At 34.9% G+C, this 26,831-nt stretch overlaps 6 protein-coding genes and 2 non-coding genes across 10 annotated transcripts; 2 read left to right on the top strand and 6 right to left on the bottom strand.

Moving 5' to 3' along the window:
• Positions 1–95: 95 nt before the first annotated feature.
• unc-36 (Voltage-dependent calcium channel unc-36) lies at positions 96–7,470 on the top strand (the record flags this gene model as incomplete). Of its 3 annotated transcripts, NM_001047386.6 has the most annotated exons (16): positions 107–278; positions 327–516; positions 938–1,199; positions 1,414–1,665; positions 1,782–1,876; positions 2,004–2,171; positions 3,090–3,221; positions 3,485–3,826; positions 4,132–4,365; positions 4,532–5,037; positions 5,218–5,421; positions 5,492–6,188; positions 6,239–6,353; positions 6,402–6,564; positions 6,908–7,136; positions 7,184–7,469. In NM_001047386.6, 16 exons carry the CDS (start codon positions 208–210, stop codon positions 7,271–7,273), a joined length of 3,750 nt encoding a protein of 1,249 aa, NP_001040851.1. The 3 variants fall into 3 exon arrangements, with proteins under 3 accessions (NP_001431054.1, NP_001040851.1, NP_001040852.1); NM_001444091.1 differs by lacking the exon at positions 3,090–3,221 and having other exon boundaries at positions 96–278; positions 7,184–7,470; NM_001047387.4 differs by lacking the exons at positions 107–278; positions 327–516; positions 938–1,199; ... (9 more) ...; positions 6,239–6,353; positions 6,402–6,564 and having other exon boundaries at positions 6,912–7,136; positions 7,184–7,273.
• C50C3.1 (zinc finger CCCH domain-containing protein) lies at positions 7,468–9,318 on the bottom strand. Its single transcript, NM_066387.8, has 6 exons — positions 9,268–9,318; positions 9,104–9,218; positions 8,858–9,059; positions 8,483–8,804; positions 8,019–8,156; positions 7,468–7,844 (listed from the first exon to the last, which is right to left on the bottom strand). The coding sequence occupies exons 1-6, from the start codon at positions 9,313–9,315 to the stop codon at positions 7,701–7,703; spliced, it is 969 nt and encodes a 322-aa protein (NP_498788.3). The 5' UTR covers positions 9,316–9,318; the 3' UTR covers positions 7,468–7,700.
• Positions 9,319–10,037: 719 nt separating this feature from the next.
• Positions 10,038–10,508, bottom strand: C50C3.19 (FBA_3 domain-containing protein; the record flags this gene model as incomplete). Its single annotated transcript, NM_001379823.1, has 1 exon — positions 10,038–10,508. The coding sequence occupies one exon, from the start codon at positions 10,506–10,508 to the stop codon at positions 10,038–10,040; it is 471 nt and encodes a 156-aa protein (NP_001368161.1).
• A 1,432-nt stretch (positions 10,509–11,940) lies between these two features.
• spc-2 (SPeCtrin) lies at positions 11,941–19,432 on the bottom strand. Its single transcript, NM_066386.5, has 15 exons — positions 19,336–19,432; positions 19,178–19,281; positions 18,914–19,127; positions 18,024–18,863; positions 17,206–17,979; positions 16,744–17,157; positions 16,395–16,701; positions 15,459–16,347; positions 14,270–15,409; positions 13,928–14,222; positions 13,267–13,881; positions 12,506–13,222; positions 12,337–12,452; positions 12,163–12,289; positions 11,941–12,113 (listed from the first exon to the last, which is right to left on the bottom strand). Exons 1-15 carry the CDS (start codon positions 19,378–19,380, stop codon positions 12,000–12,002), a joined length of 6,711 nt encoding a protein of 2,236 aa, NP_498787.3. The 5' UTR covers positions 19,381–19,432; the 3' UTR covers positions 11,941–11,999.
• Positions 19,433–20,763: 1,331 nt separating this feature from the next.
• Positions 20,764–22,089, bottom strand: C50C3.5 (putative calcium-binding protein C50C3.5). The gene is made up of 4 exons (NM_066385.4): positions 21,906–22,089; positions 21,662–21,859; positions 21,551–21,616; positions 20,764–21,169 (listed from the first exon to the last, which is right to left on the bottom strand). Exons 1-4 carry the CDS (start codon positions 22,056–22,058, stop codon positions 21,017–21,019), a joined length of 570 nt encoding a protein of 189 aa, NP_498786.3. The 5' UTR covers positions 22,059–22,089; the 3' UTR covers positions 20,764–21,016.
• Positions 22,090–22,171: 82 nt separating this feature from the next.
• Positions 22,172–22,308, bottom strand: C50C3.17. The gene has a single exon (NR_052495.1). It is a non-coding gene; the product is annotated as an Unclassified non-coding RNA C50C3.17 (non-coding RNA).
• On the top strand, positions 22,172–22,308 carry C50C3.16. Its single transcript, NR_052496.1, has one exon. It is a non-coding gene; the product is annotated as an Unclassified non-coding RNA C50C3.16 (non-coding RNA).
• A 2,089-nt stretch (positions 22,309–24,397) lies between these two features.
• On the bottom strand, positions 24,398–24,748 carry C50C3.12 (uncharacterized protein; the record flags this gene model as incomplete). Its single annotated transcript, NM_171209.5, has 1 exon — positions 24,398–24,748. The coding sequence occupies one exon, from the start codon at positions 24,746–24,748 to the stop codon at positions 24,398–24,400; it is 351 nt and encodes a 116-aa protein (NP_741247.1).
• Positions 24,749–26,831: the final 2,083 nt, after the last annotated feature.

Genomic DNA, 26,831 nt, shown 5'->3' with positions numbered 1-26,831 from the left:
TTGTTAGTGAGGGGTGAAACTGGCCCGTTCTCGAATCGTTTTTTTTTAATTAAAAACAACTTCGTCTCTTTTTAAAAAAATCCACCAAAAAAATCTTAATTTTCAGATCTCTTTTTTGAGTATAGTATAGAAATCTGGACCAAATAATCGAATTATAATAACGGAGAAATGAATGTCTAAAAACGGATTTCAAAGAGTAAAACGAGAATGCGAGTGGTTCATCTGCTCGTCGTGCTCGCCACTTATGTCTCCACAACAAGCAGTTTTAATAAGGAGAGGTAAGATAAAACACATTTGTCTCACATTTACAAAAAGCTTAATTTCAGCATAAAAGAATGTGCAAAAGTGTTAAGTGAGCATATGAAAGAGACGTTTTCAAAAATATCACATGAGACGATATTAAAACAAAATTATGAGAAATTGGTAGAAGAAGAGCAATTTGATCCAAGAGCCGAGTTGAAGAAGAGCAAACATCGAATTGAGGATTATCTCAAAGTTCGGTCACAATTCGCATATGTACGTTTCTTTTTAAATAATTTTTGAAACAAAAACTTGATTCCAAATATGACATTGGAAAATTGTCAGATATAGGAATTTCAATAGCTGACAACTCTCTGAAAGTATTAATTTTAAAATATAGGTTACTCAGTTTTTGCCACTTATATTATGGAAATTCAACCAAAAATGGCTATTTTCTAATTTAAGATTTTCATATTCTATTTATTTTTTTTAATAAGTTTTTTTTAAACCATGCGACTATGCTCTGAGTTTTTCAAAACTGCCGTTTTTTTTTTGCAAATCTCGAATTCTAGGCTTGTTAGACAGAGTTTTGTCTGAAATTTTCCAAAAAAAAAACTTTTTTACCATTATAAATATATTATATATTTACACTGAAACTACTGGCAATAAAAGAACATAAGGAAATCTACATTTTCAGAAAGCAAAAATCTCATTGGAAGCTCGATCGGTTCGAAATGATTCAACTGTAAATGATCCACAATCAAAATCATTTATTCGATTCATGTCTGCAAAACAAGGAAACGATGGAACAACTATTTATGAGTCAAATCATCTGGGAAAAAGGCTGAAAGTTAATGAAACAAAAAGTTTTAATTTGACTCAAAATGCAAATTTCTACACTCTTCCTACGTCATCAGTGTCTTCGGCTGTTCATATTCCAACACCACTTTATGATAGAAGTGAGCCTCTATTTTTATTTTTAATTCTAATAATTTAGTTCCAAACAATTCTAATAATACACTTTAGAAAAAAGACAAAAAAAAATTATAAGAGTCATGATCTAAAATTTTCAATCTGGAAAAAAACATACAAAACAAACTTGTTATATACTTTTTTTTTGGATTTAGAAACAATTGTTTTTTTTGTTCAAATAATTATTTTTGTCTTTTCCAGATGAGGATCTTCTTCGAAAAATTGATTGGTCCGACATCGACGCAGTTTATCGAACAAATCGTGAAGAAACAAAAGATCTTGCATTTCAATTATTTTGTTCTGAAGCTGGATATATGCGATATTACCCAGCTGCTTCATGGTTTTGGGACAATCAAGATGAACATTTGGATCTTTTTGATTGTAGAAATACCGAATGGTATATCAATTCTGCGACTAATTCAAAAAATGTTTTGATTATGTTGGATATGTCTGGTAAGTTAATTACCAACCTGAATATCTAATTGACTTACTCAATTTGAATTATTTTTTCCAATTAGTGCTAATTGAGAAACTCAGTTGTTTCATTTATATAAATATTTCTTGTTCAGGTTCCATGCTCGGCCAGCGTTACGAAGTAGCAAAACAAACAACTGAAGCAATTTTGGAAACATTATCTCATAATGACTACTTCAATATTATGACTGTAAGGTCTTACGTTTCTTTATTCAAAAAACATAATGATTCAAAATTTTGTTTTTCTAACTTTTCAAATTTAAGTAGTTTTAGTAGGATTGACTCCGAATTTTAGAATCTAATTTGTTTTCTTTCAGTTTTCAAAAAACACGTTTCTTTTGGATGGTTGTAATGGTACAAATGGTCTTTTACAAGCAACAATGCGTAATAAAAAAGCACTTCGCCGAAAAATGGACACATATCAAAGTGAAGGAAAAGCTGAATACGAGAAAGCACTTCCGTTAGCCTTCAGTGTTCTTCTTGACGTGAGTTGTCAATTCTTCTTTTCGATCAATTTAGATGTCATTAGAAGAAAATACAAACAGGAAACATTCTTTCTCTCTTCAAGAAAACATATTCAAATTGGCTTTTAATGTGCTTCGTGTGCTTTAGGGACGGCAGAGAAAACGGGCTGTGCTTACTAATTTGATGCTTTAATTGTCTTACAAGTCCCATCCTTTTTGTTCTTATTTGTGGGCAGGAGAGTTGGGGAAAAAGGGAAAAAGGAATCGGAGTTTGTTTTGAAAACTTGATTCAAAATGAAAAATGTTGAAACTCAATCTTGGATAGAAAATAATTTAAGAAAACCGTTAATCTAATTGAATAACCAAACATCTTTTTTTTTTAATTTTCAATAAAATTTAAAAAAATTTATTACAGTGAAAAAGTAAGTTTTCATAATTTTGAAAGTGGTCATAATAAAAGTTTTTTTAAAAACACTTTTTTAAAATTTAAATTGCGTTTCATATGCATTTTTGTGGGTTCGAACGCTCGACTTTACTCAAAAATTCCACATTTTTGAAGGGTTTTATCGTGATATTTGAATATGTAATTCTATAGATTTATATAATAAGTGTATTTAAACTACATAGATTCTAATGAATTTATTCATCTTTGTCAGTTGAAAACCGCCGCTAAGGTGTGTGAAGAGGCGGAATAAGGCGAAAAGAGGCACCCCGTGACACCTGAAAATTGAACTGTAAAAAAACTTTAGTGGGAAAGTTCATAAAATTGTTTAATTAACATTTGTCCGCTGTTCTTAATGAAACTTTACACCGTTTCTATATAAAAATCTAAAAATCTAAGTGTCCGAGAAAAGTGAGTTTTCATTTTCCTTTTTGTCTTCAAACCAATCAATGTTAAATGTGATAATAATTTGCTTTTGCACGGCTTTCTTTGTTCAGTTAAAAGGATCATATGCTCTATACACAAAAGAAGAAATGTCAATGATGTCAGCGAATGCAACGAACGAATATCAATTTCATTTGGAACTTCCTGAGCACGTATTAGCTGCCACAAAGCAATATATTGATTCTGTAAGCTTTGCATGTAAACGCTTTCTTTGTTGCATTGTATCGTTTGTGATTTGAAATTGTACATGTGATGTCCTTTTTCAGCTAAATATTTTCAGCATGACTATCAGGTTGATCTGGGTGAACTATTAAGCAATTTCTAAGATTTTCAAACTCAAACATTCACCTCGGAAGTTTTTCATTTTGAATTTTCAAAATCTGGAAGTTGCTTGAAAGTCACCCGAAAGAAATTAGTCTCCATCCCTTTTGAAACTACAAAATTCCAGATCAATAACGGTGGCGGTGATAACAATCGAGGAGCGTGTGAAAATGTAATCATGTTGATTACGGATGGAGCTCCAAATGCTTACAAGAAGATTTTTGATATGTATAACGCTGATAAGAAAGTTCGAGTTTTCACATTTCTTGTTGGAGATGAAGCAATCGATTTTAATGAAGTACGAGAGATGGCATGTAATAATCGAGGTTATATGGTTCATGTTGCAAATATGGCTGATGTTGATGAAAAGATTCATCATTATATTCGGAGAATGTCACGAGTTGTTGGAAGGCATTATAAAGAATCTGGACAATTATCTTGGTGGACTGGAGTTTACAGAGAAAGATTGGTGAGTTTTTAATCAAAAAAAAATGAATGCCATGTCTTATTTTTAACTTATTATCTGAATTAATTGTTATTTGAAAAACATCCTAATAACACAATTCCAAAAAATTTTCATGACTTAAAATAATTTATGTCATCGTTTTGGTGAACTGCCAAATTTCGGAAAAAATTAGGTTCTATTCAAAAAATCGAATTGTCCCTGCAATATTAAATTAGAAACGTTTGAACAAAATTAGAAGTTCTAGAAAACTATTATGTTCATCTGTTTCCTGGCGCTACTACGTTGTAATCTTAAATTGCACATTTCAGTATCTGCCACGTCCAGAAATCTTTGCTGAACCTGTTCCAATCACCAACCAATCGTTCGCAGTTATGAATAAAATGGCGTCTCGTCGAAAAATTCGTCTTCAAAAATCAGAAGCAAGAAGTCGAATGTTTGTGACAACAGTTTCATATCCAGTTATTGTTAACGAAACATTCATGGGTGTTGCTGCAGTCAATATTCCATTGACAGAAGTTGCACAGAAATCACATCCAGCCAATGTGAGTTTTTGTCATATGTTTGGATATATGTACTTGAAAAAATCACAATATTAACATCAGATGGAATAAACATTTTATTAGAAAATTTAAACGTCAGTTTTAAGCATTGATTTTATTTCCTTTTTCAAAAAAATATCTGTTATCCACAGTACAATATAATTTCCAGATCGGATCAAAAAGTTATTTCTTCATGCTTGATCAAAATGGTTTTGTAATGACACATCCTCAGCTTCGACCAATTGACCCATTTACAAAATATCATAAACAAAATTACAATAATATGGATTTATTAGAACTTGAAGTTGGACAAAATCAAAATGTTCGATCGAGTCAAAAATCACAAGCCGTGTCGGATTTAGTCTGCGAATCCGGGGCGAATTATGCAGAATGTGTGGATGATTTGAGAAAAGCAGTTCGAAAAATGATAATTGATTGTGATAACAGTGATGTTCAACAATTGGATGTTCTTTATGCAACTGAACTTTTGGATCGAGTATATCCTCAAACAAATACTTATTATGCAGAATGTATCAATCATGCGAATTTTGTATTAGGATTGGCTGTTGCTAAAGGAGATGATTATCGAGTTGTGAAAAAGCAAAAGAAATATGATTTTGGAAGAGTTAAAATGGATTGGATGGGTGATAAACGATGGAGATTACATCCTCACTGGCATGTCTTTCTTTTCGAATTTTTCAAAAATTTTGATTGGAAATATATAAAAGTAAAATTACCACTAGTGGGTATTTTGTTTTGAGATTCTCTAAATAAACTCAAAGTCCTGCAAAATCACCAAACCTTTGGCAACAAATATAAAACGATTTACATCTGGAAAGTATTATAATTTTCTAGGCGTTACTGTTTCCTGAACGATACGGACACCCATATGTCAAAAGAAGAAGCTTTTGAAATCTACGCTCAACAAATGTCAGATTCAGGAAAAGCTCCACTTTTATGTGAATATCGTCGAAATTTAGTTGAAAAGCTATTGCTAGATATGGAAGCAACGAGTAATTTGATTGATAGTTGGGATACGCAATTTAATTTCATGAAAAAGTGAGTTTTTGTAGCTATCTAGTTTGTTTAGAGAGAGAGATCTATTATTTATAAAAACCAAATATTTCAGTAATTTGATTCATCTTGCATTCTTTGCTACTCCATCTGGAATGATTCGATATTATAATTTGACACTTCAAGACTACGATTATATTGATCCATATTGGAGCATTTTTGAGCACATTGGACATTTACTTTCAATTGAACATGCTCAAGAATCATACAATCACTTTATCACAGATTTAAATCGTAAATCAACAGACGATAGGTACTATAGACGAGCTGTTCGTATGAAAGATACAATTATGTTTGATGTTTCAAATAACTCAAAGATTTGGTATAAATCAGAAACTCAATTAACTGGATATGGATTAAATGAGAATTTGACAATGTTGGGACAAGCATTCAAAGCGATTTATCTTGATAAAGCAGTGTTAGGAGTATCTGGATTTGAATTTGCATATGATCATGTTGTTGATACAATGGCAGAACATGGATGCCCAGCTTCTGATGATCGGAAATGGTGTGTACTACTTGATGAACATGCCTACGTCTTCTTCAGTAATCAAAATGATATTTCCTATGAAGATTATCTTGTTGGAAAAGGAAAACATATTAGTCAATATTTTGGAGGACTCAATCGAATTGCTCAGCGAGCAATGGCGTTGTTAGTTGAAAATAAGTTTTACACAAAACTTACGTATACTGATAACCAAGCGGTTTGTAAAGCGGAAAAGGTTGTCACTACATCTGGAAACAGATTAAGGGTAAGTTTTAAAGTAATATTTGGCGAAATATCAAATAAAAACATTTTCAGCCTTTCTATCCGATTTTCCGATTCTTGATGCAAACTTTCAACTTTATGGTTCGATTAGCAAGTCAGATATCAGGCGGATTTTTAATATGGCTTCCAAATATTCAATTCACGGAAGGTGACCATTTCAAAATTATAATTTCTTTATAATTCTTTTCATTTTCAGCCTACACCGCGTCTTTTCATGAGGGAACAGATGTTTATCCGTGTCCAAAACAATCGTCATTTTATTTTTCGAATAAAGACGGAAAGAATCGGCCTGGAACGACACATCTTGTTAATGGTAATCGTTCTGAGAGGCCGTGCAAAATGAATGCTAAGTGTTCTGTGTAAGTTTTTGAATAATTTTCGGGGGCCGTTTCATAGTTTCTAGAATACTCGCGAATACTCTTCGGAAAAATGATATGAACGTTTTGAAATCGACGTGCGATCGTACTCCAACTCCAAATGAAAACGCTCCGCCCCCAAATGTTGGGTCTCGTTAGGCTTTGCCGACAATACCTAACGAAACCCGACATTTATGGACGGGGCGTTTTCATTTGCCCGTGGAGCGGGACCGCATCTCGATTTCAGACGGCATTTTTTCTGCATCTCCATAATAGTGAGGACTGACATGTTATCTCACTGTTTCAATTATTTAAAGTTGATGAAAAAATATTAAATGAATTTCAGCAAAATGGAAGCCTCATTTGTTGATGGAACAAATCTTGTAATGGTATGGATTACACAGGATAAAGCCAGTGAGAATTGTTACGATGAATCAGAATGTTCAATGGAGATTTCAAATCAAGTACCATTCGGGTTTGAAGAGGTTAAAAATGAAGAAACATGCGAAGAAAATGAAAAAAGAAAATCTAAAGCGAATGATGTTTGTTATTCAATTGATGACGATGATTCTGAGGTAAATTTTTTATAAAGTGAACATGTTTATAATCATAATTGTTTCAGAACGAGCGCCGTCCTTGCTCAACGAGCCCCACAATCGTGTCAATTTTCCAAATTCTTTTCGGTGTTTTCCTTCATTTTTGCATATTTTAAGTGCCCTTCGTCCTCTTCAAAAAGTGATTCCCAGATTTTTATAGATTTTTGATATTTCATCGGTTTGTTTCCTTATTTTCTTGTTTTCTTATTCCAGTGTATCTCAGTTTTTTGCACAATTTTCGGCTGTCACGGGTTATTATTTGAATTTGTTCACAGTAATAATGAAACACACTAATAAAGCTTTCATGACCTCATAAAATGGATTTATTATCACTTGAACCAGTTAAACTCTATATATGTATTAAAAATTCGAGTGGGGAGGGAATCTCTAATTTCTATAATCTGTAAATTTGGCCGTTTTTTTTTGAAAAAGTGGGCTTTTTTGCAACGACATATACAGAAATTCGGATTACATGCTAGAGGCGGGGGAAACTAATAGAAATTAAACAGACGAGATGGATGAAAATTAGAAAAAATGAACGATTTATTGTCTGGCATGTGGGCTTCTGGAACGATGTCGTCGATAACCGCGATGATCGGAATTTTCAGATGAATATTTGTGTGAAGAAGTACGATGATGCCAGCTTTGATTTCTTGAGGATTGAATTTCTTTTTGACGGTGTTCTCTCTGAAAATATTTTAACTATTGAAGTTATAATATTAGAAAAACATTTTGAGAAAGAAATCCAAAAATGATTTCTACAGTTGAAATACAGTAATCTTCTTCAAAAAAGTGAATGTTACTGTTGTTGTCTAGGGTATTTTGAACTAGATCACAGAATGAAAACTACAGTTTAAAAACCTCGACATCATCGTGCTTAAATCGGCAATTATCTCCTCGAGTACATTTATCCGGGCGATTTATGTAGTATGTACAGATTCTGTCGACTTTCCAACTGCCTTGGGTCCAACGAGATGGGCGACGATCGAATTGTTGCGGCTGAAATAGAGATGTTGCAAGATTCCAATCATTTAGTCGATGACTGAAGTATCACCGAAGTATTATATAAGTTCTTAAAACAAAGTGACGCTCTGAAGTGCAGAACTAATCGTTTGGAGAATAATGATTATAAATAAATCGAAACTATTATGACATATGTTAATTTGTTGTTCTTTGGAACACTATAACCTGTTACACTCAAACCAACAATGGATCGTCATAAATATAACAGAAATTACGAAAATGTATCCTGTAAATTGGGTTTCCGTCCCAATTTCGATTCCAAATGACAGTTTATTTATCAAATAATCAAAATTGTTCAGTACCATTGGATTAACATTATCCAAAGGTTGATTATTCTGTTCTCCAGAGATTATTCCACGTTGTTTCAATTGGCTCATCAAGGCTAACAGAGGTGTCGTAGGAGCCGGGAATGAGGATGGATAAGGCGGCGGTGGAATTGAAAAGTCTTGAACTTCATCCGAAGTATCGGTGTTATTTTCAAAGATCTGCTGATATGTATTCTGAACAGGCGAGACGCATTGAGGAATGTCCGGCGATGATCCAGAAGTGATGATCGGAACAGGCGTACGAGCCCGGATAATTGCGTCGGTGGTTAGATTGGGAGAGTCCAGAGCGTCAAAGGTACTGAAAAAAATTATTTGAATTCAGACCTCATAATTTTGAGTATATTCTCTTACCCAAACAGTGGTGCTCTCGATATATTATTTTCCGTCAGCCGATTTTCTTCCATTATTCTCATTTCGGACGGCTCATCATTTTGTTTCTTCACGTTCTTCACTGAATAAACAACCCACTTCATTCGATTTATTTGATAATCTCCACTTCTATTTATCACAAGTGGAGCCTTTTTCTCGTAGTGGGAATCGGAGCTGGATGCTTCTGAAAAAATTGAATTGTTCACAAATTCACAGAATTCGAATTACCATCACCCTCATCCGCTGGAAAATCTCTGTACTCGGCAATTGGTTTTCCGTGATCATCAACAAATCCAACTTTTTGCGATACTTTTGATGTTTTCGATGGGGATTTCCGTAATATCTGCAAAAAATACTTTGATTTAAGAATGCAAACATTATTTTACACTTACCCCTTTCAATGTTTCTTTCGGAACCGAACGTTTTCGAATTTTGAACATTTTCTAAAAAATTCAAAAGTTGAACTGATCGAAACGCTTTCTTAAAAAACACAAATCCAGCAACAAAAATATACGGTCACGCTAAAACCAGGATAGCATGCTATAGCATAAATTATTATTGCAAATATAAATAAAACTGCGTTTGAAACGGAAAGTTTTGATAAAAATTAACTTTGCGCGTAAAAAAAAATTTCGTTTTTCTCCGAGAGGACTACACGGCTGTAAAGCGTAGCGGTGGAGCTCACTTGCATTATTTTTCTTCTAAAATTTCAGACTTGTCAGAGACATGGAAGACATTAAAATAACGAGTTGAAAAATATGTCAAAAAATTAAAAATATTTTTAGCTTCAAAATATGATATTTCAGAAAGAATAGTGTTTTGTCTGGATGAGAATCGAAAAAGCGTCGAGATTTTGTAAAAACTACAGTACCCCTCAAAAGTGCGCACTCTATAATGTATATATTTATATATATATGTATACAATATATATATTTTTTTTTTTTCGGTAATCTCTATTTCATTTTTTTCCCCGCTTGTCACGGTCTCACTATTATTTTCTCTCCTTCTTTGTCGGACTCGTGAGGGTCCTGGCCTTGTCTTGTTTTGATTATATTTTATTAAAACAATAAAATCACTCGTGGGCCATCCTCAAGGCAAGAAAACGTTGTCCGGCTAAAAAAACAGTATTGAAAAAAATTTATTTAATTTTTAAAAAAAGTTCTCATTTGCGCTCGAATAGGAACAGAGGCATCGTGTATAATGAGTCCATGTCGAATGACGTGCTCCAAAATTTCTTCTTGTGATGATCCGAAACCCGGCTCCAGACTCCGCCATTCTGTATCCAAGCAATCACGTGATTGCCTCCGGGTACTATCTTAACGTCCAGAAAGCCGACCAGCCGACAATGTTCTCCAAAGATGATGAATTCCTGGTTGTCCTTCATTCTCATTTGTTTGCAACGTCCCTCATCAGAGTCAACATGGAACCATATGAAGTTCGAGTTGAACTTGTCGGCTATGATCTTCTTCTCGATCATAGCCGATTTTCCCAAGTGGTCCATACATTGCCATGGCTTCTGGAGCACCATGTCGGTGAACGACTTTCCTTTTGCCAATTTCACATGAAAAAATGGCAATTTCGACGGCTTCGGCTCACTGCAAACACTGCAAACAACGTGGCTCTTGTACTGCATGGGATGGGGAACCTTGGCGTTGTTCTTACACTCTACAGCCAAGTCCTGAAATTTATATTGAACTGTTTTTTTTTCAAAATTAACAAATTTAGATTAATATATTTTCGAAAAATTTAGTTCCTCTATTTAAATAAAAATTAAGGAAACTTCTCTAAATTATTCGCATTTTCATTCGCTTTTTTTAAAATTCGCCTTTTTAATGTTATTTTTCATTCCAATTCTCGTTCTCGGTTTTTTTTTCTCAAAAAAACACCAAAAATTTGAAAAACGACGGCATATTCGACGAGGAAATACCATTTTTTGATATGACTGATTCGACCGGGTTACTATTTCTAGTATTCATGTGATATTTGCGCATCGAATATGGCGATAAAATACGCACGCAAGGTTTTGGGTAGATACAAAATAAGTTACTGTATTTCCTCTATTAGTCTTGCATGCCTAATTTTCAAGACTAATTTTCAATTGGTCCGTTAGGGTGCAAGACTATTAGAGACTGCAATACTAATAGAGGAAATGCGGTATTAATATCTGATACTCACGTTCATAAGTGTCGCAAATGCCAATGACGGCGAATTGCATCCCTTGTGCAGCTACTGGAGCTGGATCTGCACGTGGAGTCTGCTGACGAGCAACTTTCCTCTGTAATTTTGATGATATACATTATAATGCACCAGCCGTTAAATCAATCTGAAACCTTGCTTGAAGAAATAAGCATTTGTTATTTAAAAACTGAGAAATTTGCTCGAAAAATTAGAAATACCGTATTTCCTCTATTAGTTTTGCACCCCTTTGCTCAACTTTGACAGCTCATATCTTATTTTGTTTTGAACATATAAATAATTAACAAACTACAAACTATAGAAAAACATCTTACAAAAATTTTGTCAGTTGACAACTTTTCTATAGTACGAACCACTACTGAGATGCTGTCAAAGTTGAGCATAGGGGTGCAAAACTAATAGAGGAAATACGGTATATACGAAAAGCTGAAAATTTGTTTAAAAAACGGAGAAATTTGTTCAAAAAACAAAACATTCGCTTTAAAAAAACTGATTTAAAATTTTTAATTGAAATTTGAATTCCCGGTATTTTTTTCAAATAAAAACACTTACTTTTTTTGCAGCCTCTACTGAAGCTTTGTTTGCTAATGCCGTGCACCGTTTTCTCGTGGCTTTCGTTTCTGCTACTGGCTTCAATCCTGATATTCCAAAGGCGTCTCTCCGAATGGCATTGTAGTCGTGGAACAATAAGAATAATAATGATTTCTAAAAAATGGAAATAAAATGCTTTCACGTTTTTCACGCCCTTTTTCATGTGATTTTGATGATGAAGTTTTATGATAAGATTAATCAAGTATGGAAGCGTTCGGAGTACACGTTTTCAGTAGATACACTGAAACAATGTTGTAAAAACAAACAATACATACTTTATTACAAAAAATATTGATAATTGACCATTAAAATATATTTTATTTGATCATATAATAATTTAATAAAAACTGTTAACGAAATCCTTATATTCCAGGTAAACTTGGTCTGAGCTGGTCTCGGCGTGCTTTGCAATCTTGCTCATGAAGAATTCAGCTTCTTTTCGAGGCATACTCTGAAAATCATAATGTATTATAACTATATATATGAAAATATAAAATTACATCAGAAATCTTCCTAGCATCCAGGTTCTTCAAAGCATCTTCAATGGCTGAATGATCGTCAAGAATGTTTGTTGTCTCATGCTTCACCATATAACGCACGTAGTCATGCTTCTGAATATGACCAGTTCTGAAAAATAGGTAAAATTGTTTTTAATTAAAATCATAACTTCATACGTGGATGGATCCAAGAGGGTCATCGTCTCTTTGAGAGTATTTTCAGCAGAAAAGTTATATCCTTGAGATTTAAGGCACAACTCGAAATGTTTATAATCCAACCATCCATTCCTTTCCTGAAATAGTGATGTGGATAAAATATAATCAAAAAAGTTAGCAAAATACTTACTCGATCGAAATAATCAAAGGCTAATTCAAACTCGTGAAGCTGTTTCTCAGTGACTCCGTTGTGATTTCTATCTGCAATTGATTGCTCCACAGATCGCAGCATTGAACTCATCAGCTCAAGACATTGACACATTTCGACAAGAACTCCATGTGGTGTGGCAGAAGAGAATTTGTTATTGAAGATGTAACGAGATTCCATAAGACTTCTCCACTTTTCCAGATCTTGAATCATTCCACGTTTCTGTACCTTATCAATCAGATTAATAAGGCTCTTCTTCTGATCTTCTAATTTCAAACTATAAAGAATCTCCAGCTCCTTCTTCACATCCACGATGACATTATGGTACGTTTTGAGGGTACAAGCGGCTTGTTCGCAGATTTTTTCATTATCGGAGTGTCGACTGATCTCTCCATCAGCAATTCTAATACGGTCGGAAATCGTTTGATCAAGTCGCTCCATTCGGGTTGCCAAAGTTTTGAAGGAATGCCAAGTGAACGTTTTCACGTCTTCTTTCAGTTCGGCAAGTTCAACTTCGAGTAATTCCAGCTCTCCTAGTAGATCCGATTTTTCGTTTCGAAGTGTTCCCAGGATCTCGAGAAGTGTTTCTCGGCAATCTTCCGAAGAATCTTTTGTCTGGAACCAAACAACATCAGAGACATCCTCTTCAGCCTGTTCCAGCCAGTTTCCGAGTTCACATGCTGTTCTAGAATATTCATCCTGTAAAAATTATTGTTTTACCTAAATACCAACTTCCTACAAACCTGAATGTTCTGAACTTTCAGTTTAAACTTGTCATCCACTGCAATCTTTTCAGCAAGTAAATCGAGTTGCTTCTTGAGTGCATTCAATCTTTCCGAAACAAGTGACAGCTTCTTTTCGGCATCGGTAGAATTTTGAAGCTTACGGCATACAACTTTGAGCTTCTCAAATGTATCTTTGGTGTAGGTTTCAACGAAAGTCATGGTAGAATGATATGCGGTGTTTTCAAAATTGCTGGCAGGTTTCTGATGCCTGACCAGATTTCCGATCTTCTCTTCCTGCTCACGAATGCATTGAATACCAGTGTCGCATGTAGAAACAAACTTTGTGAATTCAATTGACTCCTTGATCTTCTGATGCATTTTCTTCAGTTCTTCATTCATTTTCAACCATTTCTTTCGCAATTGATCGATTGCTGTTACAGCAACCTTCGTTCGAATCACTTCATCATCTGACATCTGTTCAGCTTTGATCGTCAATGTGTCCATATGATCTCCAACTGTTTCCAAAACTTGAAGCTTTCGTTCAACATCAGCTAGCACTGTTTCTGGTAGGCCTGTTTTGAGATCGAGAATTTGATCGAGAAGTTGCTCTTTCTCACGGATTTCATTCATTGTCTGAAGAAAATATAGTTTAAAAATAATTAAGTGTTTTTAAAATCACCACAAAGTACTCCGTCCACTTTTCGAGCCGGTTCGTACGAATCTCCGCAATTTGACGATTGCTCTCCAGTAGTTCTGTCAATTCAGCCACTTTCTCATCGATTTCGACAAATTTATATTCAAGGGATGGACGTCGATGACTTGACACTAGCTCAGTTGTGAGATAGACGACTTTTGCCACTTTTTGTTCTCGACGCTGCGTTTCCAGTTGAAGACGTTGATGCTTCCGCTTAAGTACATCATTTGAAGAAACATCATTACCAACGTTTGTACTTGAGAAGATTACATTGATCTCTCTGAAATTGTTATATAAAGTATGAGGATCAAAACAATAATAACTAACTTGAACCAACATATCTCATCATCAATTGCTGTGACAACTTTTTGCATGCTTTTCCAGACATCCAAATCTTCATTATTTGCTTTAATTAGCATTTGCAACTGTGAGATTCCGTTACGCAACTTCTCCACAATAACATCCACAGATTCATCACATTGAATACGTATCAAGATATCATCCTTTTCTCCAGCTTGCTCTCCTAGAGATACCAAAAGACGTGAAGCTTTTTCAGCATCTACAGAGTTATACAAGCCAATGAAGTTTGTAGTGGAGTGAACATCTGTTTCAGCATCAATCAGCCAAATGCTCATGCCATCTAGAAGTTCAAAAAGGCGGCTTTTTTGACATTCTTGTGCAAGCGATTTCTGGCGTGTTGTTGACGATTCAATGAGGCTGCTCCATAGGTGACGAATTACTTGAACTTTTTCCTCTTCAACCTGGCCATTGTTGAGAAAATCTTCATAGATTGTGTGATAATCGTTGATATCGGAAGCTAGCTCATCGTGTCTCTTTTGCATTCTTTCAATATCATCAGGCTTTGTCTTGTTCGAGACTTCCACATCAGCTTCTAGTGCTTCGGTGCGTTCCTTAATCCATTGTCGAATTGTGTCAAATTGCTCATCGATTAGAATCTGTGACATGGAATCATTCAAATCTACTTCTCTCCTTCTCAATTCTTCTTCCAAATGGTTCCATTCCACATCCAACAGTTCGAATTTATTTTCCAGCTCAGTTGTTTGGAAAGTGTCGGACGTTTTTGATGCTTTCAGATTATCCAAAAAATCTCGCAATTGATCAACTTCACCTATTCTACTCATCATCATCTTTTCCACTTCATTCATTCTCCGAACCAATGTCTTTGCATCACACATTGTTGCTTCTGTCTCCAACTGATGTCTTTTGCCAGAAGCCCACGAATAGAGTCGTTCACAATCCCGCTCAGCGCCTAGAATATCCGCGAATCTGCAGAGGTCGTCCTGTTTCGTGTCGATTGTTTCACGAGCTTTCACTAGATTATTCTCAATATTAGACACTCTCTCGAGCCAAGGATCCATTTTATCTTGTTCTGTGATTGCATTGCCAACAGAGGAAAGAGAGTTTTTGACACCTCCAAGTTGATCCACACGATGAGATAGTTCTTCTCTGAAATAATTTGAAATTGAAATGCTTTAAAAAGTCTGATCAATCTTACCTCCACGTATCAATGGATTCTAAACCAACTTGTACTCCAAGACCATCATGGATACTTCCAATAACTACAGTAACCTCCTCGTTGAACGTATCAATCCATTGCTCCATATTGATCATCTCATTGTCTAATTCGGAAAGAATTTTACAGCGCTCCATTCGTTTTTTATGATTTTCATAGGCCTTACTAACATCCGTCCACTGCTTTTCAAGTCTTTCTTCGGTGTCATACACTTGTGGAGCCAAATCAGCATTGGCTGCTCTCACTTCCTTTGATCTGTCAAGAGCTTCAACGACGCGTCTTCTGAGTGTTTCCAGATCACCGGCGAGGTTCGACAGATCATCACCAGCAACTTGTCGCTTTCTACTAGTGCTTTGAGAAACATTAATTTCTTCAAGTTTCATTTGGATGGCGTCAATCACATCTTCAGTCTGGCTCTCCAACTTCTTGAATATCTCGAGACGGCATGCTTTTTGGCGAATACGGTGGACTTCAAACGAGAAAACATCAAGCATACCGAATGCGTCGTCAATCTTTTGCATTTGTACTTGTCCAACTACATTGCACTTGATATCGGTGAGATTGGAACGTCTTCTTTGAATATTCGTCATTACATCATCTAACTTTGTGGGCAGCTCATCGGAATCGGATGCCAAATATCTGTTCAACTGATTCTGCTCAACCTCAATCCACTGCTCTATATCAGCAATTTGATGAGAAATGTCTGCATCCTGTAGAATTGCTTTGAGTGTTTTCAGCTTTCTCTCCACAAGTTTCTTCAATGCTTTGTAATCAGATTCAATTTCTCCCTGCTTTCGAGCCAGTACAGCTTTCAATTTCATTGTTTGCTGAGAGGTAGAATCTTTTGTGTTTGGAGTGACCAGTGCGTCTTCTGAAAAAACTATAATCTTAGACATCTGTGCAAAAATGGGAACGTACCAAGAAGAGCATGTGTTTCAACGATTCTAGGTTTGTAATTCTCAACTTCCTCAGTCAAGGCTTCCAACTTTTTGACCATAACTTCATTGAATGATTCGTCTTCTTTAGGTTCGATTGTATCGGCACATATCATTTTTTCACGAAGCCATTCTGATGTTGTCGATGACTCTTCATCATATTCGTACAATTTGATAATTCTTTCAAGAACACCTCCTCGTTCGTCAAACAAATCCTTCATTCGATCCCAATTTTGTTCAATCTCAAGAAGTATCGGTTGATCTTTCGTTGTCGCACTCTTCTGGATTACCTGAAAAAATCTTATTATAACTAAACAAACAATTATTAGGACCTCAGTAATTTGTTTTCGACGATTTGCAATTTCTTCGAAATCGTTATCGTGGCGTCTTCTCATTTTCTGGGCAATTAACAGTGAATCCCAGAGAGGTTCCGCACTTAGCGACTTGATTTTAGCCCTGATCCATTCGTTTTGTGAATTCAGTTCGTTCATGTTTTCAGTGATGTGCAAAAGTTTCTTTGTATCATCTACTTTTTGGTGAATCTTCACTTCAAAGTTTTCAACAGAATTCTGAATTCCTTCGAGAAGGCATCTTGGATCATTATCAGTATAAACGTTGGCCAACTCTTCTAGTTTTGAATCAATTGATTTCTTATACGAAGCACAGATTGACAACAGATGTTGATAATGAGTGGTAGTACGTCGGAGATTCACAGTTTCAGAAACGATATCGGTATCATCCTGAATCTGAAAAAAAGAATACATTTTCATTAGTCTTTCATAAGATATAAATACCTGATTGTTATCAATCCAATTTTGTACTCTTCCAACGAAGGCTTCTGTTCTGTCAGCTGCCTTTCTAGCTTCTTTCTGGCTTGCCTGTCTACCGACTTCCATTTCAATCTTTTTCAGATTTTCATAAGTTTTTCTGAGTTCTTCATTCGCCATGTTCTTTTGCTGATCATCCAACATCATATCCACCATCTCTACTTTCAAAGAATCCAGCTGATCCTTAATAGGTTGCACGATTTCGAGCTTGACTCTACTGCTTTTCACGTTGCTGAGCATGGTATCAGTGTGTTTTCTAGTTTCACAACAGTTATCGAGAAAGTACGTGACATCGAGAAGACGCTGTAGGATAGCTTTTCTAGAATTGACAGTCGTTTTCAGAACTTCTTTCATCTCGTTTAAATCGTTCACTTGTTTCGACGCGTATACGCTCAGCTGGTTGAGTTGTTCTGGCTTCTGACGCAGCTCGTCCTCAATATTCTCGATCTGCTCAACAACGGAAGTACAACGAACAGTGATGCCATCGATTACGCGAATCTCCTTTTCAATATCTTCAGCGTTCATATCTTCCGGGCTTTCTTCGTGATTTTGAAGAAATGATGCAAGAATGACAGCTTTTTGATGAGTTTGAAAGATGAGCTTCTCCATATTGATAGTTTGGATACGATCCTCCAAAAACTCATTGCAAGTCTTCATAGTTCTCTTTGCCAACTCATAAAGTTCAGTTGTTCTTTCAACTTCTTGTTTAACGTTTCCATTGTTCTGTTTATTTAGAAGTTCCTAAAAAACTATTATTAATTTCACAAGGTTGGGGATCTGTTTACCTGAGAACTTGCAAGGAACTGAACAACAACATTATCCCAAGAATTAAAATCAAAATTATTTGTTTCAATCCACATGATAATTTCATCGCAATCCGGCGTATCTGAAGTCGCCATTATCTTCAAATCTTCAATTTTTTCAGATGACCAACAGCAGATGTTTTCAGCTTCTTTCATCAATTTGTCGGCATCGGCAGAGTTCTCTATATCGGTTTTCCACTTTTGAACGAAAGCTTGGAATGACTCAAAACGTTGCTCAACATCGATGACGTGATTCTTCGGATCCGGGATGTTCCGAAGATTATCATTTTCCATACCAACAAATTGTTCCTTGAGATCTTTAATCCGTTGCTCTACACTCTTCATTTCAATCTCAACTGTTTTCCGATACTTCATCATAACTTCAAAATCCATTTTTGAATACTTCTCACAAATCTCTTTCTCCTTGTCATCCATCCATTTGATCAAATCTTCTGCATTATCAACAAACTTTTGGAAGCGCTCATTTTCGCTAAGCTTCTTGTGTAGAGAATCGATGTATTCCTGGAAGTTGGACCAAGTTTCATGCACTTTTTCATAGTTGCTCGTATCAGTTGCAGTGGGATCAAGCATTTGTTGGAAGGTAGCAGATATTTCATTCCAAACCATGGAACACTTCCGAATTTCGTCGAAAATTTCTTTTCCAGATTCGTCCGATTCTTTTATTTTCAAAATCCAGTCAACAATGGAATCACACTTGTTTTTGAATTCAATGGATTCAATCTCCTTTTCAAGTTGGCGCCATTTCAAAGCGAGAAGCTTCAGCAGATACTCCCATCGAGATAGAACATTGTTGAAGGTCTTCTGAAAAAAAAAATACTAGAACATTTGTATTTAAATTTTTTGAACTCTGCCTGAATCTCATCCGAAGCATAGTGACCTTCTTTCAAAAGACGGGCGGCCTCGTTCTCCAACATTGGCAAATTATTGTGCTTTCCATCAGCTTCTTGTTGTAGACGCCCAATAACTTTCTGTCCGCGAATGGAACTTTCAGAACATTGACTAGTAACTACTGCTTCAGATGATTCAATCAGTGACTCGATAACCTGCTTGAACTCAGCCGCTGACCTATAAATTTACATTTTTATTTTTAAAACAATGATTGACATGATAATAACCTGAGGTAGACTTGCAGTTGACGCGATTGGATGATCGAACTTCGTTTGTTAATAGCTTTCAGTTCAAAATCGGCAAACTTTTGAAGCACCTGCACACGCTGTCCCTGAAAACGAAATTTTTGATATTTTTCAATCATAATTATTTGAAAAAAACGTACCTCGATTTCACGAACGACAGTATCATCATGAATAATTGCCTTCATAACTTGATTAAACCAAAATTGAAACTAATTTTCAATAGAACGAACGAAGAAATGCCAAAAGTTTCCCTGTGTGTTTTGCAACGTGGCACCACGTGTTCAAGTTCTCCCGTTTTGCGTTCTTGTTGAAAACAACAGTTCACGTGAAATTGCAAAATATCACGTGAAAATTCAATTAATTAAACCACCTTAAAACATCTTGAACACCTCTCTTACAGACAATTTTGAAACACATGGCAACCTTATTTTTTTCGAAACTTGGTGTCACACGCCTTTTAGTGAAATTCCGGTACAAAAATTATTCCTAATTCGCGTCCATTAAGAGGCTTCGGCCATCAGGTAGAATTTGAAAAATAGAAATTTTTACTCTTTTTAAAACCATAAATATCCGCAAATAATTGTGCAACCAGCAGTCAGAGCAAGTCCTGAAATATCAATAATAATAAAAACTTGATAATCAGCGCCTGCTTCAATTACTGGTATTTTCCAATCAATTTTCCAGATGTATACAAGACTACAGTAACCCCACCAATTGCGATTACTGTCGATGCCGCTAACCAGAGCAGATGCAACAACATGTCACCCGACATTTTCAGTACGATCTTTGTATCCAATAGGAATCCTTGAGAAATAGTGCAACTTTTGCTTCGAATTATCCACATATGATTAAGCATTACGGCCAGAGCATCGGCGAGTGAGGCGAGTGGCGCATCCAACTGGTGCCCAACAGATTATTGTTTCTGTTTCAGACGTACACATACTCAGTGTATTCGACACCTTTGACTTTGAACCATACGAGAACTCTACCTTTGACAGCGATTTCAGGTTGGATACGCCACTCGCCTCACTCGCCGATGCTCTGGCCGTAATGGTTAATCATATATCCAGTGTGGATAATTCGAAGCAAAAGTTGCACTCGTTCTCTCTGATTCCTATTGGATAGACAATTCCGGAGTAAAAAGTTGGCCCGTACCGTACCACAAGAAAAACAACACTTCCAATTATGTACTTTTTTTGAAACTAAATTTTTGAAAAATTTTTATTTACTGTCAAAAAGTGGCAATTACTCAGTTCCTGCCACTCTTAATTTTGGAAGTCGACCAAAAAAAAATTGTTTAATTTTTTATGTTTTAATTTTGTTTAAATTATTTGTATTAAAACATTGTAGGGGTCTAAACGTGCGATGTTTCTTTCAATTTCCTCAAAAGTTCGTATTTTTCAAAATTTTTGGCAATTTGCTAAAACTTTGACCGGAAATTATGAAATATCTCAAATTTTTTGGAGTGTTTTATTATGATATTCGGTTGTTTTGGATCATTTTAAGTGCATTTAGACAAAATCCCCACTTGCGCTACTCTACCTTTAAAATTACTTTTTTAGTAAGTAGTAAAACGGTCCAGGAAAAACAAAAAAATATATAATTTTCAAATTTTCAGTTTTTCAACTAATTTTTCATTCGAATTTTGTTACAAAAACTTTATGTAGGGGTTCATTGCTCTAAGATTCTCAAAAGCCCATTTTTTTCAAAAAATAATGCAATCAATCGAATGGTAAAATAGCAAATACGATAAATGAGATCAATATTAAAGATGGTAAGTGAGAATGAAGGATGAAGCAGATATAATGCGTATATTGGAAGTTATACAGTCTGACACATTGTGATAAACTCGTGGATTGTTGCTTTTCCGCGTCCTTGTGTATCTGCTTGTTGAATAAGTGCACATGCTTCTTTGACGGTGATATTTGTTGAAACTGTTTCACTCCAAGCAACAACAAGTTCTTCAGCCGAGATCTGGAGAGTTTTGTATGTTAAGTTTTATTTTAAAAAATATATATCAATAATTTCGTCTGAAAAAAGTATATAGTTTAGTACTTTTAGATTTTTCACCAAAATATACGTCTCACAACCACAAATTAGTTGTGACCTTTATGTATAACAGTTACGCTATACAAGTTTTTCGCAATACGCACGTTTTACGATTTAGGAGCCCTGTTTTTTAACCCCAAACATCCTACGAGTCTGTTCAATTTAGAAACTCCGAAAAAATACCAACTATAGTAACAAGACTTGAGTGGCTCTTCACAGAATATAATCATCAAGTGTTCACTAAAATATTTTGTTTGTTCTTCGAACCTCTCCAAACTTTTTACAAAACCACATTCCCCAACTTACCACTTTTTCTGGATTGTTATCAATTTTTGAAAGCATCAACTGTACATCTGCTTTCACGGTACTAAGCTGAAAATTAGAAAATGATTCCATGAACTGTATCCAACTACGAACCTTAATTTTGGAAGTAACAGCAGCTAGAAATTCTTCAAAATCAATTTGTCCATCTCCACTGACATCACTGCTTCTCATTACAGCTTGAACAACTTTTGGTGAAACATCAATACCCAATTCATTTAACATTTTGGCAACTTCAGATGAAGAAATTGTACCTGATCCATCGTCATCCATTAATTGGAAAATTTTGAACACCTGAAAGAGATTAGAGCCTATGAGTATATTTTCTATAGAAAGGTACCTTTTCAACTTCTTGCTTGGAGACTTCATATCTATTTGCCAGATCATCAATATTTTCACACTTAGCCTTGCATTTATGCTTCTTTATCAACTTTTTCGCCACTTTATTTTCCATCAGTGCATCCCAAAATTGATTGTCTTTTGCCACGGGCATCTTCTCAACTAAGCAAGGATTTTTGATTTCTGTAAGTTGTTTATTAATTATGAGTTCTAATCAAAAAAACAATTCGGCGGTGACAAAAAGAATATTCTAGAAACGGCAAATGATGATCGTGTCTGCGGAAGGAGCACACGGAGAACAAGATGAATAAAAAAGAGAGAAAAGAATGAAGTGAGGCGAGAAAAATTGAATTTGAACAAGCGCCCAAATCAAACAGGTGGGCGGAGTCTAACAGCAAGACACAAAAACTCCGAAAAATTGGTTTTCAAAAAAGAAGAGGCTGGGTTGAAAACCGGATACAGGTGTTTTTGGTTGGAAAAGTGGGAGCGCTGAAAGTTTTTTTTTCAGGTTGGTTTATTAAATGGGTGGCAAAGAAAAACAGGAAGTTCGAGACACTAAACTTTTCATTTTTGTCTAGCAAAAGAATTTTCGAATAAAATCTGGCAACTTGCAAACGGATTCCGGAAAAGTTCTTTCAAGAAACATATATTTTAGATTTGAATGCTCAGTTTATAAATTGAGTTTTCAAGTGGATTTAGAATAGTTTGGTGTGGAATAGTCTGATACACAAGTACCAGGAAAATTCAATTCATGAGGAAATTGTAGAAAGTCAGGGTGTCACAAAAACCTTTTGAATCTCTAACTCTGAATTCTTCAAAATAAATTTTCCAATGATTTCAAAAATTTAAGAAAACAACTACGGTAAGAAGCTGAACTTTTGAAACATGGAAAACAATTGTTTGAGAAATCCGATATTATTTGAACCGAAAAGAACATGAGTACATTTTCTTGAAATATGACCTCATCTCATGTTTTGTTTTGTTCTTGTTTCTAACAAAAAATATTATATTCGAAAAGTTATTTCAGGAATAAAATGGTCCATTAAAGAATTGACCTTTTTCGGAAATGTCAAATGAATGGAACTATTAAATCGGGGATAAAACTTGACAGGTGCATTTTTATAAAAATTGAACTTTTGAGTTCATAATTGAAAGCTGGAAAACTGGTAACATTTAGTCTAACATTTTGGAGATCAGTTTTCAAAAAAAGAATGAACAATTGACGTTACCTGCTTTTAACATTACTTCCAAATCAGACAAGCATCCATGCCTGCCTGCCCACCTATAAATTCCAAAGTTATGTTTTGTGTAGACTCGATGCACTTGAACTAAATTGTTGAAAGTTCAGTTAACTCGGAAATTTGGCGCATCTTTTTAACCCAACTTAGCAATATTAGGAATGTCGCAAAAGTTGCAAATGTAAGTTGGAAAGTTGTAAGTTGGAAAGTCGGAGAAGTTGCGAAAAAAAGAAGTCAGCCCTGGCAGTGACAGTCAAAAATATATAATTTGAATTTAAAAAAAACCAAAATGATTGTGAACCTCGGATCGGTCGCCTACCTTATCAGTTAAGCAATTATTGAAAAGTAATGAGTAGTGCAAAAACTATTATTTTTGAATCACTATGATTATATAATTTCCATTTTTGAATTTGTTATTTTTAGGTTTTATGTTCAAATGTTCAAGGTATGTAGTTATTAAATTTAAATATGTCTACCTCCTTTTATCCTATTCAATTTTTTGTTGAACATTTTTCTTTCCTTCCTTATTCTATTCTTCTTCACACCAACCAAAAATCATCAAAAGTCTGCCACCTCTAAAAGCTTTTCATCAACCCAATTTATATTCCATTTTCCTGAAAAAGGTGCTCTGTCACCTTTTGAAAAAGTCACGAAAACTGCCGAAAGGACCTTCGAAGATTTGCATACCAAAAACCAAAAACCTTTTGGGTGGCGAAGAGGCAAACTCTAGACAAAACATGGAACAAATGGTTAAGAAACGAAGAAAATTGGACGTTTTCCAAAAGGATGGTAATTTGATTTGAAAGAAAAAATGAGAAAAAAACAAAACAAGAAAAACGTATTTCGAACAGGTGAGGGAAAGTGGGTCTACTATTTTGTAGTTTCAAAAAAAAAGTTTCAAATTGAAAAAAGTTTGGTCGATGAAATTATTTTATATGGTATGCAAAATATGTTATTTCAAAATTTTCACAATATTGAAATACGCCAACTTTAAAATAAGAAAAAGTACTTCTCAGATAAATTTCCCACCAAAATGACGTGCATTGTTGATTAAATATCAAAATTCAGAAATCTGGGAAACGAATTTATGTACAAAAAACGGAATTTCTCGGCGACATTTTTTCTTGCGGATTCTTCAGGCATTTGGTTCTAGCTTCTTGAACAATTTCGGCCCAAAAAATATTAACTTGAATCAGAAGTTGGCAACTTTTTTTTCGTTTCAAACTTGGGCAAGAAGCTAGTGCCAAATGGCTAGCTAATATAGGATTACAAGGAAAAGCTTTAAATTTAGTCTCGGAGACACCGACATGCCATAGTAATTTTTCGATGGAAGAAAGCTAACGATGATTGCTTCTAAAACAATTTCAGCAAAGTTATGACGTTTTGAAACTTTTGCCGAAAAATGCCCTAGCAAAAAATTTAAAATTTTCCAAAAATAAAAATCTCTAAAAGTAGATACGAGCGTTTCTAAATAGTTGAAAACAGTGAAAACATGCATACAGCATACATTTTTAGAATTTTTTTGAAAGGTGTTTTTGGACACTTTCAAAACGGCATATACAAGCCGAACCTGGGCCGGGGTAGCTAAATTTTTTGAAGTAATCATAATTAGCACTCTTTTATCAGAAAATAGTAGATCTTCTGAAGCCCGAGAATAAATTCTCGAAATTCCCTTGTTACTCTTGAAGAACGGCAATTAGAAGAAAAAACAACCTCTTGTAAATCAAAACTCTTCAAAGTACAGAATGGAAACCACGAGGTGACACTGACTCATTTTGAAGCGTTTTCCTCAGAAAGTTCTCTTCCTCCGTTTGAATTCAATTCATCCGTCCACACTCCTAGACATCAATCAAAGCTCCGCCCACATCGAACTCTTTACTCTCAGAACTCCGCCCTTTTTCGACGCGTTTTTTTTTGAGAAAATAAAAATATATTTGCATGAGCAAAGGAATGGGAACTATCAATGTCAGGAGCACTTGAAACTTGCAAAAAAAAGAATGGGATGAGTGGGAGTGAGTGGAAGAAATAAGGGAACCGGAGCGGAAAATAGGGGACTGCAATGTAATTTGGTTCCTGTTTCCTTTTTTCTTTTTTTTTCTAAATATTTTTCTACCGCAACAAACTTCTGAATTGTTTTTCAGCATAGTTTTTAGTTTTTTTTCTTTTTTTCTCTTCTCTAGTTCGCTTTCCTGACACAACCCCACACCAAAATCAGGGACACACAACATCGTCCACAAAAATCGCATTAATTTTATTTGCGCCAGAAGAAAAAAACGAGGAAAATTGAGAATTTGAGAAGGAATTTTGTGAGATGATGTGTCATTCGTCACGACGTGAACCCAATTATGTCAGGCGATACGGTAGAAAATGAGCCAGAAGGGAAAAGAAGGAAGAGCAACACAAAAAGAAACGAGTTCCTCAATGAGCCGACATGAAATATGAAATATAGACTTACTAGAGTATGAACAATTTAAACTCAAATGTCTCCAGAGATTCGGGGTACATCTTGAGAACATTCGGTTCTCAAATATGCACGTATTTATAACAAAAAATTTTAGAACGGGGGAATAAAAAAGATAAAAGTTGACAAAAAGTGAAAAAAAACTAAAGCTGAACGTTATCAGCCATCAGAACTGAAAGACCAATCACCTATTAGCTTTGTATACATTTACACGAATTAACTCAAGAGGGCTGATTGGTAAGAAGTGGGCGGGGCAATTCGCTGATTGGTTCCAATTTTTAAGAACATTCAAGTTTTGGTTAGATTTGAAAAATCATGTATTTTTTAATTAGGATTTTTTATTCCCACATTATTTGTCTTGTTTCTATTGTGGTATACAAAATGTTTTCATATGTATGACTTTTTGGGCACAAACTACTGAGTTCTGACAACCGATACCAATCTCCAAAACATAGATTGCGTTAGTTTGAACTGTAAAGATTAGTTTTAGTAGGAAATTTGTTTTTTGGAAATGCACCTTAAATATCTAATCACTTCACTTTCAATTTCCAATAATTTTAAACTATACAATTCTGAAATTCTGTAATTTTGTATGCAAAAGCTTCACTCGAAAACAAAATTCTCTCGAATCAGAATGATTCACCTGACATCAATACAAATATTTAGAAAGGAATACAAAATGATTTGAGTTGTCTGAATAGACTCTCTATCATGTGCTTCTCAGAGATCGCTTTATATGTAGGTTAGTGAGATCAAAATTTATCAACGCACTTTTCTACAACTTTCAACGAAGTTATACTTTCAGATACTAGGAAGCGGCATTTTTTTTCAATAAAAATCATCAACTATCGTAAAGCAACAACTGTGGTTCAGACCACCGAAATATTTTCTTTCAACTGCTTTCTCAATGATACCATTAATCACGTCAAATTGTTATGTTTTCTTTAGATGTCTTGATGATTTGAGTTCCTTGATATCTCAATATACTTCAAATATCATATTCTCCAAAACTTCAAGTGATTATGCATCGTTTCGATAATTTATGTAAATTTTTTTGGTGAAAAAGAAACTTGTAATTTATCAGCAGGTTCCTAGGGAAATATTAATCTTGATCGCTTTCAAAACAAAAAAGATTTCTTCAACCCTAAAATGGAGCCTCATAAAAGAAGATAAAAAACCAAAATAAAACTGTCATAAAACCCAAAAAACTATAAATTTTAATAATCCA

The sequence above is a fragment of the Caenorhabditis elegans genome, chromosome III (assembly GCF_000002985.6).
Source record: "Caenorhabditis elegans chromosome III".
Taxonomy (NCBI): Eukaryota; Metazoa; Nematoda; class Chromadorea; order Rhabditida; family Rhabditidae; genus Caenorhabditis; species Caenorhabditis elegans.
Note: the sequence above shows the minus strand (reverse complement) of the source record. Positions and strands in the feature narration are given on the sequence as shown.